The 21,447-nt window shown below is 37.2% G+C and overlaps 1 protein-coding gene across 4 annotated transcripts in view; it reads left to right on the plus strand.

Moving 5' to 3' along the window:
- STS (steroid sulfatase) overlaps positions 1–17,850 on the plus strand; it is a 110,102-nt gene extending 92,252 nt beyond the window's left edge. For 3 of the 4 annotated variants that reach the window (XM_030234823.2, XM_030234824.2, XM_018909003.3), the window contains one exon: positions 13,426–15,722. In XM_030234823.2, coding sequence (XP_030090683.2) covers positions 13,426–13,808 — 383 coding nt within the window. In that variant the 3' untranslated portion in view covers positions 13,809–15,722. Of the gene's footprint in view, positions 1–13,425; positions 15,723–15,955 lie in introns of those variants that run through there. The other variant, XM_050975849.1, reaches the window with a different exon arrangement.
- The last annotated feature ends 3,597 nt before the right edge of the window (positions 17,851–21,447 follow it).

Here is a 21,447-nt window from a genome sequence, read left to right on the forward strand (position 1 = left end):
AGTGCCAAGACTTCAGTTAGGAATTCCCTCTGGGTATCAGTAAAAAATTGAAGAGAGACTTTAATCTTGGACATGTTCAGGGTAAATGACAGCTAGTTAGAGACTTCTTTGGAAATGTTATAGAAAGCGTGTTTTAATTAATCACAAGATGAAATAGAGGTAAATATCTGTCAGCATGCAGTGCACTATAGTATGAAGGAAGGATTACTGCAAACCATTGCTGAATGCTAAACTAAACCTGGTTTACAGCTGAAAATAATTAATGTAATCAATTTTCTTGTCCATTTCAATGGGTGAGGAATATGTGTAAGGTTATTTGCTTTGTGAAGAACATAAAAATGCTTAGAAGGGGCCATGGTAGTGAATAAAATAGAAAAACATTTCCTAGTCTTTCCTGTTGCCATTAATATTGTCACAGATTTTATAAGCAGTATTTTTACAAAGAAACCAGCTAAAATTGAGAGATGGAAGCTGAGTTTGCAGAACTATGAATTAAAAATTTAAAGTAAGATTCAACAGTCCAGAAACAGCTACCAGTATGCAGATGTTTCTATTTCACAATATCATGTCATCACTCTTAACTTCAGTGAGGAGGAAAGGCATATATAAAATTTATACCTGTCATGTAGTGCCTAAAGCACTTTCAGTTGTTCTGAGAAGGTACAACGTGTAACTGAATGACTTCAGACTGCAAACAGTTTTACATTCTATTTATTTATATCACTTCTTAAAATAAGAGGTTAGAGCCCTTAAAGAAAACCATAAAGTATGGCAACATACTCTTAGACCAGTAAAAAGGTGTATTTTATGCTCAAGGATAAAGCTTTCTTTGTTTAACTTGTCTTTGCAATTGTCTTGCTTAACATATCTTGAACCTCATTGTGCTGCACGAAGTAATAATAGGTGTTGGATTGAGTTTATGAGGTAAGTGCCCTCTTCAAAGATACTTTGAGGCTTGTGAGAATTATTAAATTGAATTGTATAGTTAGCAAAAAATAAAAGATCAAGCCAAAGGCAACAAACAAGTTTTTTACCCCCTCATTTACAGCAGTGGTCTACCTACTGTGCTACAGAAACTGGAGGGAAAAAGTACTCCACCAGTATTCTCTTTGCCACTCATGTATCATCAAAAGCCCTGGCCCTTTGTGACACTGCTTGAAGTTCTAGCATTCTTGTATTTCTTACACAAAAATCTGTAAGAAAATATAGCACAGGGAATGAAGGACAGTGGCTGGAGTTCCCAAGGTCCATTGCTGCATTCTTCTAGTTTGAGATGAACTCACTCCATAGCTGATTACATCTCAGCTCAGCACTGTGGGCATTGTGTAGGATTATCCTGTGCTGATGAATCTCTCCAGAAGGCCCACGAGCTGGGAAGGGCTTTGTTCCAATGCTGCACCCAGGTCCACGCATCACACAGGTCAAATCACCTGGACTTACCTGGATATATTAAGTAGTGTGCCAAATATACCTGTATGTGCCATAAGAAGAAAAGGCAACAAGATGTTTCCAATGAGTTGCTGAGTAACTGAGGAATGGATGTTTGGAGGGAGAGGATGTTGCTCAGCAGACATGGGTTTAATCTTCAGGGAGGTAAGCTGAACACTGATTTTTCTACAAGGCAGAGCTGTCCAGTGAACAGGACAGTTAGAGATGGTAAATCTTGATTCAGGTAGCTTCTTCCTATAGGCCTTGAGACAACATTAAATTAATTCCTCACAGTATATCCATTAATATATATCAGTGTTGCAAAGAAATAAAGCAGTTTTTATTAATTGTTTTATTAAGCAATAGCACAGGTGACCAAAAAATCATTTACTTAATATTTTTCATAAATTGTTAGAAGTAGGAGATTTGATGGAAGTTGAGCAGCATAAGTGGATCCTTGCTTAAACAATTAGTTAAGCACACAGCAGCTTCAGTCATAGAATACATTGTACTTTGCTAAATATAAGCATGGAGTTATTATTTAAATCTAATGTAGAAACACTTTGTAGAACTGAAGGCCAACAAGATTAAATCATCAGTAAATTCACAGGGATTTTAACATTTACTTCAATGCACTACAACTCCACAAAAGGTGTGGAAATGGAATTTAGAATAGACAATGCAACAGGTAATTGAGGGATGGGGCAGACCAAATGAACTGTGAGACAGTCATCTGTAACAAAATCCTTATGTAAACTCCAGAAAAAGTTTGTGAAGGATTTGTATTTGAAAAAGTTAATAGATAAAACAACAAATGAAAGGAGCATGCCAATAAAATGTCTTTGTCTTCTGCGATAAAGGAAATGAATAATAGTAGCACAAAAGTTACAATAGAAGACACTATACATCAAGAGAGCTCTTAGAAAATACATTGTGGAGAACAATTGTGCAGTGGCAGGGGATGAATTAGATGACAAAAAGAAAAGTCACTTGATATACCTGAAATGAGATTTTGTTCTTATTTTCTACTATTGTAACAGAAGAAACTGTACATTTATATGAGCAAGACACAGCACCTCGTAGCAGTGTTGATGTAGATGTACTGTAGTTAGTGACTGCATTTCAAAGGTCATTGAATGATCATTAAGGATAAGTAAGGCTCGTTTTAAAAAAGTTTTAAAATGAGCCTTACTTATCAGTTTTATGCAGAAGTAACATATATGAGCAAGGTAGGCAAATCTATTTTCTGGCCATGTCAATGATATATGTGGGTTTTACATGTACTTGAGAGGAGGAAACTTTTAACACCCTGTGGATGAACACTGTGGGATTTTCCTAAGCAGCAGCACCTTTTAGATAGATATTTGATCTTAAAAACAAAATTGAGCATAGATGAGAGAACACTGGAGAGACCAGTTCAGCTTTCTAAGCAGGGTGACACCTCATCCTGAAGGTGAATCCAACAGAACTGTGAGTGACCCCTGCACTGACAGTGACTTTACTGACAGAGCAGTGTCTTCCAGCACCTGAGCAGAATGAGCAGAGCTGCGTGCTGGTAACAGTCTCCACAGCAGCCCCAGTCCTGGCAAGGTGGTGAGTCAGGTTCAAGGTCTACCCAGGGAGTGCAGTCAGGAGCTGGAGGAGATGAGAGCACAGACAGAGCTGGAAGGAAGGCTGTAGCCTCGAGACATCCAGAGACAGGGCTGGGAACTGGCCCCTGCTGCACCACTCAGGCAGGGACTGATGGCCTTGGGCTGAGCTGAAGTGGGAATCCTGGTCCATGGGCAGGGTGCACAGATGAGGGTCCACCTGAGGGCTGGGCAGGGCCAGTGAGGCTTTTTGGTGCCTTCCAGACTCATATCACCTTGATTTTTTAGCAAACTCCGTAGATGGTATGACAACTTGTACATGTATACAGTGCAGATGGCAACAGCTGAGCTAACCTGAGCAAGTTGCTCTCATCAAATAAGAAACAAGCATATCTCTTTTCATCTGAAACACCTCTAACAAAGTTAAAAAGCAGTCAAGTATAGGCTGGTAACTAGCTTACATAAAGACCTGCACCTTGGTTGCAGTGATCCAAAATTAGGTGAGGTGACCAGATTGTCAGATTGAATGCTAAGTAGCAGCAAAGTGATGAGGAATAAATCCTATTTTAGTAACATGAATTTAATAGTGGAGATGCCCAGCTACCTTTTTCACAGTCTGAAAAATAGTATTATTGTGCTAAGTGACAGGAAGAATACTATAGGAGTCTTTTGAAGTTGACTAGGAATTTTAGATTTAGGGAATTTATGTAGTGTAATTTTTTCTTTTAAATCACCAGAGATTCAAAAAAAGGGCCTGTCTACATATATAGATAAATAAGATAGTCATTAAAATGTGCAATAAAAGGCAAAGAGTTTTGGAACACAAAGCAGCATTTTATTTATTCATTAGTGTCATGAAAGAACTGACAAGAATGGTCAGAAAGATATTAAAATGCAAATCCTGATTTGAGTAGCACTGTCATAAATATCTTTAAAATCTAATTCAGAAAGCGCCACTCACTTTGCTTGCTCAATTTTCCTTTTAACACAAGACTAAAATTGTCATTTACTTTGCCTGTTAGCTATCAGTTCTCTAGGAATCTTTTTACTTTTTCTTGCAGGTGGTATTTATGATGGGGCTGCTCTTATTGTGGAAGCATAGGTCCCTCCACAAAATCACTTTAAAAAACTTCATTAGTCTCATTTAAACCTCATTTCTTGTCACCAGACTTTGTTTTAATAGCAACACACAGTGGCAAAGTTATCTATCAAAGAAATTGCACAAAAACTTGTAGCAAAAAGGAACAAGCTTCCATAGATAAATAGAAATATCTTTCACTGATGTTATACATTTGCATGTTGTAGTTTACAGCAAAGTTGTTTCTTGAGGTTTCCTCAAGTGTAGAAGACAAATACTGCAGGCCACTTTTCTGGATTTGAATGCTGCCATTCATGAAAAACATTGAAGTGTCAGTGTGATATGGATTAGTGTTTGTTCTCCACTGAAGAACTTAAATAGCATCAAGTATCTGATTCATAATATGTCAGTCATGGGAGAAAATTCACTTTTCCTTCACTAATAACTCAGGAGTCTTCCCATTACTTACACCGCATTTTTCTTGGACAGAGAGCAGCCCCTTTCTCCCCTCTGAACTGTGTCCTTTTACAGTGTTTTTCATCCTTTTCCTATCTGTTTATTGCTCTTTCTCTCTTTATTTCTAGTCTCACTGATAGTGAATCCTCTTTTGATCCTCCTAATTGATCAAACCCTTGTGTGACTCCCCCTTCTGCAACTGCAGAAGCTGTAATGAACTCTGACCCTTAGGAGGGTTTTCCTGTTGTTTGCCTTTTGTTTTTCAGTCTCACAAATTGCTTGACTTCCAGTGCTCTCTCTAGAGAAGCCTCCTATTTTAGAAGTGGTTTTGAAGTTCAGTTTTTTGTTGTTGTTGTTGATGATTTTTTATGGTTTCTTCCTTTACTCATTTTATTTTTGACTATATCAAAAATAAATATCTTTTTGCACTGCATGAAACATCTAGTCACTTACTACTGTTTCTTGCTGTAGTTCATTGAAATCTTTTAATATACTTGATTATTGAAGATATTTTACTTGCCTGCTTCCTAACTTGCTTTATGAGCATCATCTTCACTCCATGTTTGCCCCCTTGGGTTTTTTTATCCTCTCTGTCTACCTGATCTTCCCCATGTCATGGAGGCACCACAGTCAAGGAAAGCTTACAAAAATCTCCAGTCATCTCCCAAATCCCTTCTTTGTGTTCCATGTATCAGCCACAGCACTGGAGGAAGCAAAACAAGCATCAAGTGTCATTTACCTAAACTGTCTCATTAAGAATTTTAATATGCTATCTTGAGCCTCATATCAGAGCAGCTGCAGTTGAATTGGGGTGACACAGTTATGGACATATTATTTGATAAGTGTGAAATAACATGACTGTCAAAAGAGAGAAGAGCATTTCTAGCATGAAGAGACACCAGGAAACAGTTTGTATCAGGCTCAATAAAATTGACCTAATCATCTGATACACATTTCTGCTCACAAATTTTTAGGTAGGAAAGTGTTCCCCCTGACAAGTGTGACAAATACTGTTAAAATAATTTCTTGCCTTTGCTCTGCTCTGTGTCGGTGGCAGCAGAGTTATTGTTAGGCTCAGGCAGAGCTATTTATACCCTGGGATTTGCAGTGCTCCATTCCCTACCAGCATTCCTCTACTTATTCTGGGAGAAAGAGAGGGAGAGAGAGGGAGGAATAAAGGGAATGATAAGAAATTAAATACCATCCTTTAAAAAATACTAACTCTACTCCTAATCATAGCAAGAGCATAAAACAAACATGTTATCATAGTTATTTAAGCTGAAATTGATATATTTTTTTTCCCTTTCTGCTTCTTGTCTTATTTTCACATCCCTTTATCCTGGTTTAGATTGCAAGCTAAGGGGCAGGAATATGGCTGCAGTATGGAAGGCACAAGCCAGACTTCCTGTACACCAATTCAACAAATGAACTAAATGAACTTTTATTTTAAATGAATGATTTTTTTTTTTTTACTAAAAAGACACCCCAGAAAACCAACAAAAAAACAAGCAAAAATACAAACAAAACCCCCCCCAACCCCCCCACAAAAAAAACCCACCAAAAAGCCTCAGTAAAACCCCATAAAGACCCAACAAACAAACATGAAAATTCCAAAATTATTTTGTATTCATTGAATGACAGACCTAAGTAACTTTTTATGAAAATGATGCTGGTATTTCCTTCTAAGTCCTCTATAAAGAACAGCTAAAACATATTTTTCTCATCTGCATCCACAGGAGATCTTTCTCTGTTCTTGATTGTCAGAGGAAGGAGATTTTAGCAGGTTATTGCACTTCTGAAGCATAAAGCCTGTTTTTCACTGCACAGTGTACATGTGTTTTTAAGCTGAAAATTATAAGAGAGAGTCAGGATTCTTTCCTTTTTCCATTACTTGCTGTCATCTGGAGAATAGCTGGAGATTTCTACATCCACTTTGTATTCAACCAAAACAAGGAAGTATTCCCACTACTCTACTAAAATTCTCCAAATTCAGACATTTTTCCTGCCTGGAGAACTGTGAAATCAAGTTTGGCTTTTGCATAAAGGTCCAAAATGCAGAACTGTTGGACTTCTCTGAAATACCATTACCTCAAACAGGTCAATGTGAAAGAGAAAATACACTTCTAGAAATGTTCTTAGGAACAAATCTGTAATTTGTACCAGAGTCCCTGCTGATCATCTGTAAGAGAACCTCCTGTGCTATGTCCTTTTCCTGCTAAGGTTTTTAATTTGGGATTTTGAAGGACTTTTGCATTGTTTGCTCAGTATCAGGAAAACTGCAAATTTATGGTTTAACATTGTTTGTAATCTTTTACTAGTTTCATATTCTGGAAAATATATGCATTTTCTAACACTGGGATAAAAACTACTGTCTCATATTTCAGATGCTAAACTGCATATACATCTTTGCAATAAAACCAAATTGCAGTTATCGTCGGTTTTTTCTTTTTTTTAATATTTAGGACTGCCTGGTACTGATATTTTTTTGCACCAAATTACTTGCATATATTCATTTTCTTCAACTAATTTTTTTTAGTCTTATTACAGAAACTCCTTTGCTCTATTGTCATTTATGCTTAACCGAATAAATTTTCAATTTTTTTTTTTCCAAAAGGTTACCTAAGCAACCTAGTAACTTTATAAAAATAAAAGCAAAATAAAATAATTCAACTAGCTAAGACACTTGTAAGGAAGAGTATTCACCTTTTTCTTTGACTTTTTAAAGTAAAGAAAATTATTATTCAGTGTTCTTTGGCACAGCACAAAATTTCAAGCAACTGCAGTTACAAAATTTCTATTTTTCATTTTTTAAGTAACTTTGAACAATTATTTCTTTGGTGTTAGATGTACATCTAGTAATTTAAATATTAGGCATGGTAGCAATTTTCATATTAATTATTTTGAGTACTTCACTAGCATTCCATGTGTCAACAGCCTATTTTTTGACACCCAAATTTTAAAAACTTTCTGAAGAAAATAATTTATAAAAAAAAATCCTGGGGATGGGTTTGGTTTTGGCTGACACAGACTTGTCTAAAAATATTTTCAGAAATTTCTTAGGACTTCAATGGCATCTTTCTCCCATATGTTTGATTAGTATCAGAAAAATTGCTGTCTGAATCTTACAGATCTGTTCATTTCACTCAGAAAAATTGCATCCACTTTATGAAAGCAGAAAATGATTGTCCCAAATTTATTTTTTGTTAGTAAAAGGCGTTCCTGAAGGACAGGAAAATTAATCCAAGTACAAAACACAGTTCTGAGTAGTTTTCTCTTTGGGTTTTGCCATCTTTGGCAAAGTGCTTCTGCTTTGTTCCTAAGATGTTCTTACCTGATTAAATGATTACTGAAAGGGAATTCTTAATCTGTTACTGACTCCCATAGAAAAACCACTACATGAAAATCAAGACTATTTTTTTCATAAGCAATAAAATAAGGCTTTTCTGTTTTCAAGGACTTTTAATATAGATTTAAAATGAGCAGGGTTTTTTTGGGTGTTTTTTTTTTTCTCTGGTTTGATTTAGTTTAGGTTTCTTTTCTGTTTGTGTATGTGTGTGCCAACATTATCTTCTGTCTTCAGCATGCCATCAGCTGCAGCTATGATGAACTGAAAATTGCATGGACCATTCACCAAGTAAATAGTCTTCAAACAAATCTTTAGCAGGTGTCTGGATTATTTCCATTAAATTACTACAGATGGAATTTTTCTACCAGAGCAATATGTATTCTTCCATGTTGCTATCACCTAAGATATCCCTATATGAGGCCCAAAGGTTGCATTATAGCACTTCCTACTTTAGCAGCATAATTTATATACCCACAGATTCTTCCCTTTTAGGACTTTCCTCAGCAAGAAAACACTGCAAATGATCAATCAATTCTTTTTGAAGGTGATGATGAAGAATTCAGGAAAATAATTCTTTTTCATCTACTACAACTCAACAGATAACCTTGACTTTTGAACAGAACTCAGTGGAAGTTTCTCATACCACAGCACTTACTCTAGATAATGAGCTCAGTCATGAGATTTCTGTCTTCAGCAATCTGGGTATGGTTTCAGTGTGTCTTAGATTTTTCCTGCAGCAATTGTTCAGTAAGATTATTAGATATTCAGGAATGTGCAATCCTCTCTGGTTTAGTGGATACTTAACACTGTAGGATTTATTCTAAATATTTTAAAATCACTGCTACTGCTGTTTTTTTCATGGGGTTCACTCAAATACTCTAAGTTCTGCACAGTTCTTTATGCAAGTCTCTTCTAGCAATGACTGATGGTGGTTAACCAACATTGTATGTTTGAATATCACTCAGTTATTCTCCACCTACACTGGGGCATGATGTGCTGTCTTTTGACTGGTGCAACAATACACCCAGACACTCAAAACAGATATCTAAAAAAAAAAAAAGTAATTTTCATTGTAAGAACAATTTAGTTACAAATTTTAAAATTCAAATGGTGTATTTTTATTAGCTGTTTAAGGAATGCACATAGTCATAAAAATAATATGTGCCATTTCATTATAGTTACCAAATAGTTTTGTCTTTGCTATATAGAGCTATATATAGTTCTACAAGAATTTCACAACTGAAGCCTTTTCTACATTGTTAAATGATCAAAGAGCTGAATATATGTGATATTTGCTATGAATAGGATTAGCAGAGAACCTAACAATTCTGAATGAACTTAGAGGAAGCAGGAAGAAAGGGTTCAATCTAATAACAAGAGGTTTCTAAAGAAAGTAATTTTCAAATGAGTTGCAGTTTTCATCTGCTACTGTCTAAAAACATTGAAAAACATGAGTTAGAGTGTGGGAGTTTACAATGGCTTCAGAGCACACCTGAGACACAGAAAAGTCAGCCTCAGTTCATGTTGGTCTGCTATACCCAAATGGCTTCCCTCAGAGGCATCTGAGTTCAAGCAGGGACTAGCTCCCCAATGTACACTGGAGAACAGCCCTGTCCAACTTGTTCTTCTACAGAAAGAAGCAACACAATAATATAGGTAAAGGAAATGACAGTAGCTGCAAACCTATAAAGCTACTGCCATAGATTAAATTCAGGGAAAGTGAAGTCCAGGCAATAACACAACAATAGCTTCTATGCACGTCAAGAACTGCTTATCAGAAAACCCCCATTTGCCATCAATGATTAAGAAGGGTGTTTTTATAACAGAAATGGCATCCCTATCCAATGTGTCACTTCTTGAATATATTAATATATCTTACTGAGAGACTTTTATTTAATCTCAAGGCCTCCGCCGGTCCATTGGAGCAGCTATTGTCTGTATGAGAGGATAAATTGCTGGGTAAAGGATAATAAAAGGTGTCTTCTAGGGAGATTGAACACTGAACAACAATGTTCATAGCAGATTTGCTTGGAATAATGGCAACCTATCTTATTTTAAAGTTATTTAAAAGTACAGCTTCTTTAATTTTTTCTTTTTCTTAACATGTAAAGGAAAGAGGTATTCTGAGAGCAAACTTACCAGACAACTCATAGAACTGGAGAATTGCAGGAAAATAGGACTGGAATTATTTGTGAAGCACTGGAATAGGACTTTAAGGGTGCTGCAGGCTTGGAGCCTGCCTGCTGTTTCAGAAGGGGCTTGATATACTTGGCTTTGGGGAAACCCTGACAATTTTACTACTAACTTCACTGTGGAAGAGACACACAGTTATCTTTATGTAACAAGGGTTTACTATCCAGATGCTTTGGAGAACACAGGTACTGTTAATTACTGGGAGATTAATTTGATCCTTGCAGTTAACCTTCTGACAAAATGAGATTTTATGTCAGCTGAGAGACAGGGAGAGAGCTCTCTCTTTTTAATATCGTGCCTTATACAGTTCATCAGCTTTACTGATTAGCAGTCTGACAGTTCCTAATGTCTCCTGGAATACTGCACTGGCTGCTCCTCAGCCACAGCCACTGACAGATAGGCTTTAGTTTTTATCATGCCTAGAAGAGGTGTTTAAAGTCTGCTGCTGCTTCTCCAGCACAACATGCAGTTCCAGAAACACTGCTGCATTGCAAGAGATAAACATTGCACAGGAACAGGCTTTGCACTCCCAGAGCTCAGTGATTTGTGACATTCTGTAGCTGCTTATCTGATAAAGTACCATCAGCTCTTCAGGACTCTAGCAGTGTTATAGACACAAGATGATGTCACGTGTGCCTTGTCCCCAAACCCACACATGATTTTGGAGCATGCTGTATGCTCTGCATATGACAAAGCCTAAACAAGTCTTTATTTTCTGCAGGAAAAAAACAATCATGTCACAACTCCCTTATTTCTTTCTTTCCCCATTTCTTACTTATATGGGCTGCTTGTACTCACTTCCATTAATTTGGAATTCCCAATTTTGAATTGCTACCTGTAAGCCCTTCAGCAGACCAGGTGCTGCAATGCCCAACACCTAAAAAAGCGGCTGAAAATGTTCTTTTCAATGTCATTTAGCACACATATACCATAAAACAGTGATGTGTGGTAAGATAGCTTGACCACAAAATTCTCATGTGCATGGCCTTATTGAAATGTCTTTTAGCTGACATTTTAGTAGCCATATAATTTTTTTTGCTGATCTGTCAAGTTATTATAGTGTTGTGAATCAAATTCTCAGGTGTGGCAAGTGTTGCATGGTCTACAATGGCACACAGTGCACTGATTAATCAAGCTCTTCGGCTTTTTATGTTTTCTATCATCCATCATCTTGCCAATTAAATGTGTCTGAGGAGCCTGGACCAATGTTTTGTACAGAATTACATGCCTTTTTGAATAACAATTCTGAATCTCAGCAAACAAGAGGTATATTTTTTGGAAATGTTTTGTGCATACGTTCAAAGAAATTTAAATGGCAGTATTTGATTTTGTTTATTTTAATTCTTAGAAAATAAGAGACTCAAGTACCAGACCCACCTTTCAAAATGTAACTGGAGCTAGATGAAGGAATGCCATCTTATGCTACCTGGCCTTATCTTGCTTTGCCTTCCTTTCCATTTCCTTTCATTTTTTCCCAGTAAGACTGTGCCGCTGAGGCTGTCACAGCCAGAGCCTTTTAAAAGCTGCCACATACCATTGTCTGTGCCAGCAAGTCACTCAGCCTTTAAAAGTCCTTCCCCTTTGCTGACTTCCAAGAAGAATTTAGAGGCTTCTCCCAGTCTAATGTGTATAATAGCCATCACCTATCTGACCCTGATTTAAGTGGAGACCAAGTGAACTGGTAGTCCCCAGGCTCTGTCATTGAATTGGTTCCTAAAGGAAAAATCACTTCTAATGTGAAAAATGCTGTGGAATAGAAGAAGCTGTAAAGAATCTTAAGGTCACCTACTGTCCTTTAAATCCATGCTATAGTCTAGAACTGCAGCCTGTGACCCTTAAGTCTGCTGAAACATTTCTCTTTAAACCTGTTTTGATTCTTTAAAAGCTGTGTGTGATGTAGTTACAGCATGGCATATACCAGTTTATCTCTGCTCTACCCATCCCACATTTTCTAGTGCCTTCTACTCTGTTGTACCAATAAATTGATTAATGAATATTAACTACGGTAGCACACATAAATCTTTGAAAGTCTGTTACTAGGTTAACAAGCCTTCTGTGACCTTAACAAAATTCAACAAAATACCAAAAAGAGATTTTTCACTCAGTATTTAAGAACTTGAGGTGATTAAAAAAAAGTCACAATAGGTTGCTAAGAAATGTAAATTACTGATGACTACAGTTTTCCAATGTTTTATAGTCTCAAGTGGGCAGTTAATCTGACATTATCCATCTCAGTTGTTTAGAAACCTGCTTTTATTAAGAATAAAATACAGATTTTTCTTACTCTAATTAATTATTCTTTGTTCCATTCCTGAAGAACTATATACTTCATTGGCTGTAGGAGGATGGTGTGCTTGCCTGGAAGTTCTGTCTGTTTCTGCCTTTCCTATGTGTACTGTGATACTTGAGGAAAATAGTAAAAAATTTTTTGTTCACAGCTTTCTTGCTAAGTGTTTTCTGATCCTCCGCTGACCTGTTTGAGGGTGCTTCTTGAAGGAACCAACTGATATTTGCCTCTTCTTATTCCAAGAAATAATTAGGATTTTCAAGCAGTTAAAGTACCAACTGAAGTTACATGAAGATGGGCAGTTCTGTTTTCTCTACACAGAAAATTAAACTAAGAATGACCTATAAGTCCATAAATGAATAACTTTGGTCCTCATTTGCAAAGCAGAACGTCACCTAAGAGTTGTGCTACTGTAACTTTTATTTATAATTTATATTTGGAAAAATCATATAGAAGCATTAGACAGGAATTTAGCATCCATTATGCATTTTCATGTCATCCCATTTAATAAAATGAGCATCCAGGTGTTTGCAATGAAACCATGGGGCAGAAGACAATGGGTTAATACAAAAAGAGAGGAAGACGGGAAAAAGATAACAATGAAATTATTTAGATAAGCAAAATGAGAAGCAGACACGGGCCAGCAGTGGATAAATATAGTCAAGGGATAAAAATACATTTTAATAAACCTTGAAGAAGATTTAGTATATATTTCTGCAAATCTTCTTAGCACTGTTTATATAAAACACAATGTTATTTAAAGTATTCTATAATTTGGTTAATCAGAATTCTTCTGAGGGAATGAAATTATCATAGTTTCTTCATAAATATGTGTAGCATGAAAATCATGATGTTTTGCTTATTTTTGCTTTGCTCAATCTTGTTTTAGTCTTTCAGTATGCTGCAGTTTCTGTTACAGAGTGTCTGTACTGTCTTTTTTACCAAAAGACTGATTTCCCATGTTGGTGGAATTTCCTAAGACCAGGGAACTTCCATTTTGTTATTTTAACACTTTATCACCCGCTGTTTTCGTGGCTGTAAATTGCAGGTGAATCTGTCTGGAAGGTCTTCTTCTTCACTCCAAACTTCAGTCCTGAGGGCTCCAATGGTTGCTATGATTCTCACGTTTGCTTCTGCCATGGAGGATTCATTACAAGACATGATCCCCCACTGCTCTTCGATCTATCCAGAGACCCTGAAGAGAAAGTGCCCCTGACTCCAGACACTGAGAGCCGTTTCTACGACATCATCAGGGTCATACACCAAGCAGTAGACAACCACACCAGATCCCTGCATGCTGTTCCTAACCAGCTGTCGTGGAACAACCTTCTCTGGAAGCCATGGCTCCAGCTCTGCTGCTCATCTCTCTTTCAGTCTTGTTACTGTGACTATGAGTCAGGAGGGAGTCCACTGCAGGTGCATTTGGGATAAATAAGCTCCAATTCCCTTTCAGAAACTGGACCAGCTCAGTGTGAGTGTCTGACTTGAACTTGTGGTACAAGCCTTCAGAAGGTTTTGTTGTGTTGGTGGAGGACCAGTCTCCAAATACATATTGCAGTAGAAGAGAATTTCAGTCAAGTAAACGTGCCAGGAGAGGGAAGGCAAGACACACCTTCTCTGTCCTTACACACAGCATGAAGGACACATCACCATCCTCATCTACACATGGGTAGAATTGTAGGCATTTTCTATGGGAGATAATTTTCTAGACCTTCAGCTTGAGCTTTTGTCTTACACAGCAAAGAATTTACCTATCAGTTCTGTCAATCACAACTACTAAATGCATACTTTCCTGTCCTTTTTACTAAGTGTTATCCATTAGTAGGACATAGCACTGAGTAATTGAAAACAGAGAGATAATAGTGGAGAGGTCCTCCTGTGACAGTCATTTGGTAACTGATAGATAGGTTAAGAGCAGACTTGCAACAGATCTCTGTCAACAACCATGACAAATATGAAAAAACTGACAGCTTGCCAACAGCCTAACTTTGAATATGCCATAAAAATGCACAGAGCTATGGTAGGAGAAGATCTTGTGTCCATATTAAAATGATGCTCCCCAGCATCCCTGCTGTCCTATTGCATGGTAACAACCTTTGTTTCAAAAGGACAACACTTCAAGTGCACCAGCTGTGTGCTTGAGTGTGTACCATAAGTCTCCATGAACATATATATGCATGCATAAATCTTTCAATCCCTGATACAGGCACACCCTTATGATCATATTCCAATTGAGAAAAAAAGAAGATTTGGTCCATACTTTATATATGAGTCCCAAATTCATGTGATACTACAAATTTGTCTTTCACTTATTTGTCATACTTATTCTTCCATTGATGAAAGTAATCACAAGTAAATGAAATTTGGTCTTCCTTTAAATAACTGTTATCTTTTAATCTCTCTGAATAGGATCTATCATTTTCTGAAAATAAGCTTGGGCTTGATTGCTTAAAGCCAAATATAACTGTCTCTGAGTTCTCAGCAAGGTCTTGGGAAGTCTGCTGTCCTCGAGGGCTAATTTTTGTATCCATTTTTTTCTCTGTCTTATTCAGGCACATTTTCTTTCCACTCTGCAGGCAGACAAACTGTTTTCTTTGGCATATTGCAGATGAAAAGAAGATATCAGCAAAATACTAAAATGATTTGATGCCTGATAATAGAAGGTGACTTGCTCCTTATCAGAAAGCAGCAGTTAATTCCCACATTACAATGTATTAAAACCTGTTTGGGGCAAAAGTGATCTGTGATGATAGTAATGCAGTAGCTTCAGTCAGCCAGCATTAAGGTTGTGACCCAGTTCTTGTGAGCTATTGAAGCCTTTCCTTTAAAAATATATTGTGATAAATGGTATATTTCTCTATCTGTAAAACCTAGGCTTTATTTGATTTTTCCATGGCAGTTTCATTCAAAATTTCATTCTCCACAATACCCCGAAGCCTCTCCTGGGAAATGTACTTTTTCCTTGAAGTCCTATTTGTGGTGTTTCACCTTGTGTTCATGATCTTAATTATGCCCTCTGTAGGAGGCAAAGCCCCGTGACCAATATTTATCACTGAATGTACAACATAACCTTAGGAACAAAAATGCCTGCCTCTCTTTTGAATACAAATATTCTTCCATGAGAGCAGCTGCCTTTCAATGTCATGGCTGGATCTGCACATCCCAAATTTTTGGTCCTCACCATGAGGCCCTAGAGCCCCTTGGGGCACGGCACTGGTGCCATCATGTCCCTCCTTGCAGCCAAAGGGCAGCACTCAGGCCCAGCTGTGTCCAGAGGGCAGAAACACCACGGTGTGGAGGGATGCTCTCTCCAACTCCCACAGCTCTGCCACAGCTTACACAAAAGCTTTTCAAACAAGTACTCCTGAAAAAAATGGAAAAGAAAGTGGTGTGTTCACTATACAGTGCTAATTCAGACAAGGTGTTTGGTGTCATTAGTTCTACTTTGTTTCCACTGTTTCTGGTCCATGACCTTTACAGAGTACTAAATTTATATTCTCAAGGACACCCACACTGACTTTTTTTTTTAATCAGGAAGATGCTGTGTTGCTATTTTTTTTTTTTCTTTCTTTTTGCAGGTGCAAGAATTCTTTGTTCTGCTAGGCACAACACCTGTTCTGTGCTGCTTTTCAAATATCAAAAATGATGACTTTTCTACTGCTATGATTCCTTCTTGCCTGAATAAGGTGTTTCTTTCATACCCCCCTTGGTTTTTGATGCCATCTTTCTAATCTCCTTTCTTAAAACATCCACACTCCTGAAATATTTTTCCATATATTTCTTTGCCACTCAGGCCTTCTGTTTGCTTGTCATATTGATTGTAATGGCTATTTTGCCTTAATCAATTAGAAAATGAAAAGTAGTCTTTGTCATAAAATTTGACTTGTAGGGCTCCTTGACTCTGCTAACCTCCTGTTTATTTAAGGTCCAACAAGAATTAACTTTGCATTATGAAATATAAGTAATTAAAACATACCTGAGATGTTGTTAATTATAAATAATAGAAAATATTTCTTGTTTATGGCACAAGCTTCATATTTTACAAAATATAATTTATTGCAATGTTTAATAGTTTGACATAAGCAGTAAAATCTGAAATCCATTCTTAAAAATTGTTCCTACAAGAAAGATTCTGTGAAGAATGAGGCAGTATTTTTAATAATATTTGTTAATACCATTTCATTTAATTCCTAAAATAAACCTTCTTTTTATTGCAAATGTATTATACCTTTCAGTACTATACCTTCTGTTCTGGAGATGGCATGTCAGATCAGGGTAATTAAAGTAGTCTTGTTTATCTGCAAAATAAAATGTGAAGGACAATATAACATTTGTGTAATGGCACTGCCTGGTCTAACAAGGAAAAGTTTTGTTTTTAACAGCAGGTTATTGATGGGATATACGTGATTCACAATTTACTAACAAGGAAGGCTCAGGGAGAGTGTGCAGCTCTGATACTTGGAAACTGACTTTCAATCTGTCATTTAATGAGCACTGCTCTTGTAACATTGTGCCTGTTTATAGGATATGTCATTTTAAACCAGCAGTTCAGCTTCAGAGGGTAGTGTTTTCCTCTACAGCATTGTTTAACAGTATCATATCCTAATTTGTGACAGAGTCCCTGTACAGCCCAGAGCAAGTAATTTAACTCATTTCTCAGTTCCTCTGCTGCACTCAGAAAAGGAAAACAGTACTTCTCTAACTGCTGGGAATACTGAAAGAACAGAAAGTACTGAAAGTGGTAAGCTGGTAAAGGTGAACTTTTGTAGTACCTTCTCTATAGAAGACACAATTTAAAAGCTGGAAAAATAGGATGTAGAAGATCCCCCTATATGAGATCCCCTATATCCCCCTATGGTAGGTGGTACCATTAACTTGAGGTTTGCAGGTGGGTTCTGTGTGTAATTTAGTGGGATTGTGATCTGGAGGAGAAAGAATAGATGGCTAAAAAAGAAACAGGCTTGGGATTCAGAGAAAGTTGTAAGTCTCGTTTTTATAATTATATTTATTCTCTTTTTTAGCAGTCAGGAAACTATGTCAAGTAATAAATAATGTTTTTCCCTCAGGGACTGGATGTCACAGGTTCTCAGCTCTTAAAAATAGAGATGCCCTGACTTGCCTCCAATTATGGTCAGAAAAATCAAAAGTAAAAAAAAAAGAAAAATGGAAATAAGAGCTTTGGAGAGAGGTGCCAGCTCGCTTAAATCCTACTGAAAGTTTGCAGAGAACTAAGAGAATCTGTTCCATATACTTCACAGGTCAGTGAGAATCATCACTTGCCAGCAATAGTTTATTTCACACTGCAGTAATGGGAAATCTGGGTATTCAGATATGTGGACAATGTAAAAAAAATCACTTAAGATATCACTTGATATAGGAAAAAATGGAAAAAGAAAGAAGAAGAGTACAAGCATAGCTACAAAAATTATGTGTTCTATTAAATTATGTTTACTAAAAATTGTTTTAATTTATGTTTTTGACATACATTACTACATTAGTTTTTACTTACATTAGAACATAATAGTTCTGTGCTTAAGACATATCTTTTCATTTTCTCTATCATTTCCCTTTCCTCATGCATTGCCTGTGCAGCATCCAAAATATGCAGTAAGGAGCAAGAGGCAGCCACCCTGCCCATGTACACTGCAAGCTGTGTGGCCAGACATGTGGGCAGGAGGAAAGATTTAGGCAAAACTCTGCACTGGGAACCACCAGGAAGCCAACAGTGTCTGGGGCTTATCTCCAATCTGAAGACAGAGATCTGGAAATTGCCCCTGAGATTAGGTCAGCTGGTTAAGCTGGTTAGAGAGCAGTACTAATAACACCAGAGTGCAGGGTTGGATCCCCATGGGGACCATTCACTGAAGAGTTGGATTTGATATTCCTTCTGGGTCCCTTCAAACAAAGAATATTCTGTGACTCTGTGAAATTGCTGGTTCCTCTGGGTCTGTCAGAAACTGCAGGTGACCAGGAGGAATGAGGTCCCCTCTGTGGCCAGCTGGCCTGTCATGTGCTCTGCAACAGGGTCCTTCTGTGTCAGGATGTCAGGTGGAAATTAGTTTGGAACCCACAGGATGCAGGACCTCTTGCCTCTGAATAATTACACCAAGCAGACTGCTCCTGAATCATCATACATGAGGTGACAGATCTTAGTCTGACACTCTAAGGCAGCAGCAGTCTCACACTTTTTTTGCTGGAGGACTAGAAGACCTGAGCCAGGCTCTAGGGACTCCTAGTTTACAGGCTGCTAAAACTGCAAATAGTTCAGAGTCCTGGAAGCACCCTGGCAGATAAGGCTGGCAGATATGGCTTTTTCATGCTCTTCTTTGTAGCTTCTATTTACATCAAAACTAACCTGCTTAGAACTTCACATGTACAGAAAACAGAGGATAGTGCAAATTTTTCTTAAAACCCACCCCCCCCCAATTTTATCCTTTGAGTTTGGTACTGAGAACAATGAGATTGTGCCAATGAAAGGCACAGCAACTGAAGGTTTCTTATATATATGGAAGATGCTCAATTTCAGACTCCCACTGGAGTTTGTGCTATACTGGTTAGTGAGATAAAGCCTGGCTTGATTATCTGTGCCTCTCTAATTGCACTGTCAAGGTTATGAAACATTTCTGAACCTGGGAGATGTGAATTAAAGGTTTTGCAATGTTTATGCAGCATCTCCTGAATGCCTAAAAAACATCCCTTTAATATAAATCATGGTAGGTTCCCTATGGAGATTAATGTTAGTCTTATCTATTAGAAAATGGTGTTGCAGGTAGTTCCTTGGAAAAAAAAGCTATATTAGAAGACAACAAATTCGGCATGTGGGGGTCAGCTCAGTTATAAAAACCCTCCAACGCTTTTTATTCTATTTTTATCCAATAATAAAGCCTTTTAATGCAGATAATATGTCATTGTACCTGATTTATGTGAAAAATACTGTGAAATAGTTTAAATTATAAGGCAGAGCTCTTCATTGTGACACTTATTTTAGGAGAATTTGATACGAAGTTGCTTTGCGTAACAATATTTATTACAATGGATTAGATACAAAGCGTCTTGAAAGCCTTATGGACTCAAGTTGGGCTGCAAGAGAATAACTTTGGTTTAATATGGTCTTTCTTACTCACAAATGAAAAACAAAGTAATGAAGAAAAATCCTTAAACTTTTAGAATAGCGTGCCTGTGCTGTCAGTGATAAAAAGAATACTTGAAATTTGTGCTATGTGTGAGAATTTTTTTCTTTTTTTTTTCCTTTTTGTTTTCTTTTATGTTATAGCTCCTCCTGCCAAACAGACAGTATTTATAGGATGTAGGAAAATGTACTGATTGGTTTGTAAGTGTCAACCTTGCATTGTCATATGGGAAGTAATTGTCATTGGGAAGTAACTGATTAATGCATTGTCATTGGGAAGTAACTGATTAATGCCACTCTCTGGAGACTTGAAACTTCAGGCAGATTGTTAGAATTGGAGTTTTAGATCCTAACTCTTACCTGTCTGATACCCATGAGAAACAGAGTCATTCAGTGATGTGTCATCACAGACCAAGCTTTCAAAAATCATATTATTCTGCAAAGTGAGCTGCCTCATACCCCATCCTTTTCCTCTGTGATATTTACCAAAAATAAATGGAAAGCCTCTCTGATACTAAGCTTTATGCTACCAAATCACAACCCTCTTCGATTATATTTTAAGAAAATTCAGCCAAAAAAAGTCCAACCCCAGCAGCTAAGCACTCTGCCCTGTCTGGATTAATGACAATAATGAATGCTAGAGCTCCAGCAGCTGCAGCAATGTGTGCTAAAGGAATGCTGACCACACTCAGTTTTTATGCACTCCAGATCTGGCTGTGTAGAGAGTCTCCATCTTCACATATTAAACCCATGGTTGGTTTCAACTGTCTCCTGTTTTTTTCCTTTTGCTCTCCAGATCCATTTTGGGGAATGTAGAAATCATGATGTAGGAAAGTGTACAGGCTGTCAATGAAAAAAATAGCTCTTCATCATCTGACTGTGCCACTGCATGGTCAAAAATTTTAAATCCAGCTATCTAAGAAGAGGGTAAAATTCCCTAGTGGTAAGGACACTCACCTGGGCTGTGATGACAGCTTTACTATGAAACTTCAAGACTGATTAAGTGTTTGGAATCACATGAGGAACACATATTGCCTCTGGAGCAGGGAGGGATATACCTTATGGCTATGAAGTCACTTTCTGTCTCCATTACTCACTACCTGACCTGGTGAGGGAAGCAGTCTCTGCTTCAGAACAGCAAAGCTCTTACAAAAAAGGCAGAAAGTACAGTGTACTTCTCCTTGCTCACCCTCTTCTCACACCCAGCCAGATGCTTAGGACTGCTTTGTTTTAGCTGCATGTCCCATCTAGAAAAATGTCAAGGAGGGAAGGCTTGAAAGGATTATCTGTCTTCTTTGATCCCAGGTTTAGAAATACAGTGCTTGTGCAGAAAGGACCTCATTCTCACACTGCCAGTAGTGCTCTGAAAGAAGGATCAAAGTACTTAGATGACTTAGGGAGAATGTATTCCCTGCCTGCAGAAGAATTTAGAAACCACTGTAGGTAGAAATATAGTTCTAGGCCTGAGATTTATTTAACTTAGATGATGAAGATGTCTACACCTGAGTTTGTCTCCATTTCTACCCAGGACAGACAAAACCAAGATGGGTCAATTGTAGCTTGTGTGGCTGTGTGAACATTTTAATAATGTCTAATAATGCTCTTTTTTTTTTTCCCTTTTTTTTTTTTTTTTTAGACAAAAGAAAAAAAATTACATGGGAGATAGTTTAAATGGCTTAAACACTTAAACATTAAACAGTTTAAACATTGAATAAAATCCCACCACACCTGCTTTTAGGGAATATAATCCTACTTCTTTCTCCTGCAATCTTTGAAATATTTTTTACATAGGAAAGTAGGTATGAAATTTAAAATGGATCATCATAGTCAGACTTTTGCAACCAAACACCTATTTTTCACTGAAAGTACTTTATTAAAAGGATAAATGTCCTTGTTTACTTGTTTGTTTCTTTGGGGTTTATTTGCATGGATCTTCTCTTC

Source organism: Serinus canaria, chromosome 1, assembly GCF_022539315.1.
Source record: "Serinus canaria isolate serCan28SL12 chromosome 1, serCan2020, whole genome shotgun sequence".
NCBI classification, from domain to species: Eukaryota; Metazoa; Chordata; class Aves; order Passeriformes; family Fringillidae; genus Serinus; species Serinus canaria.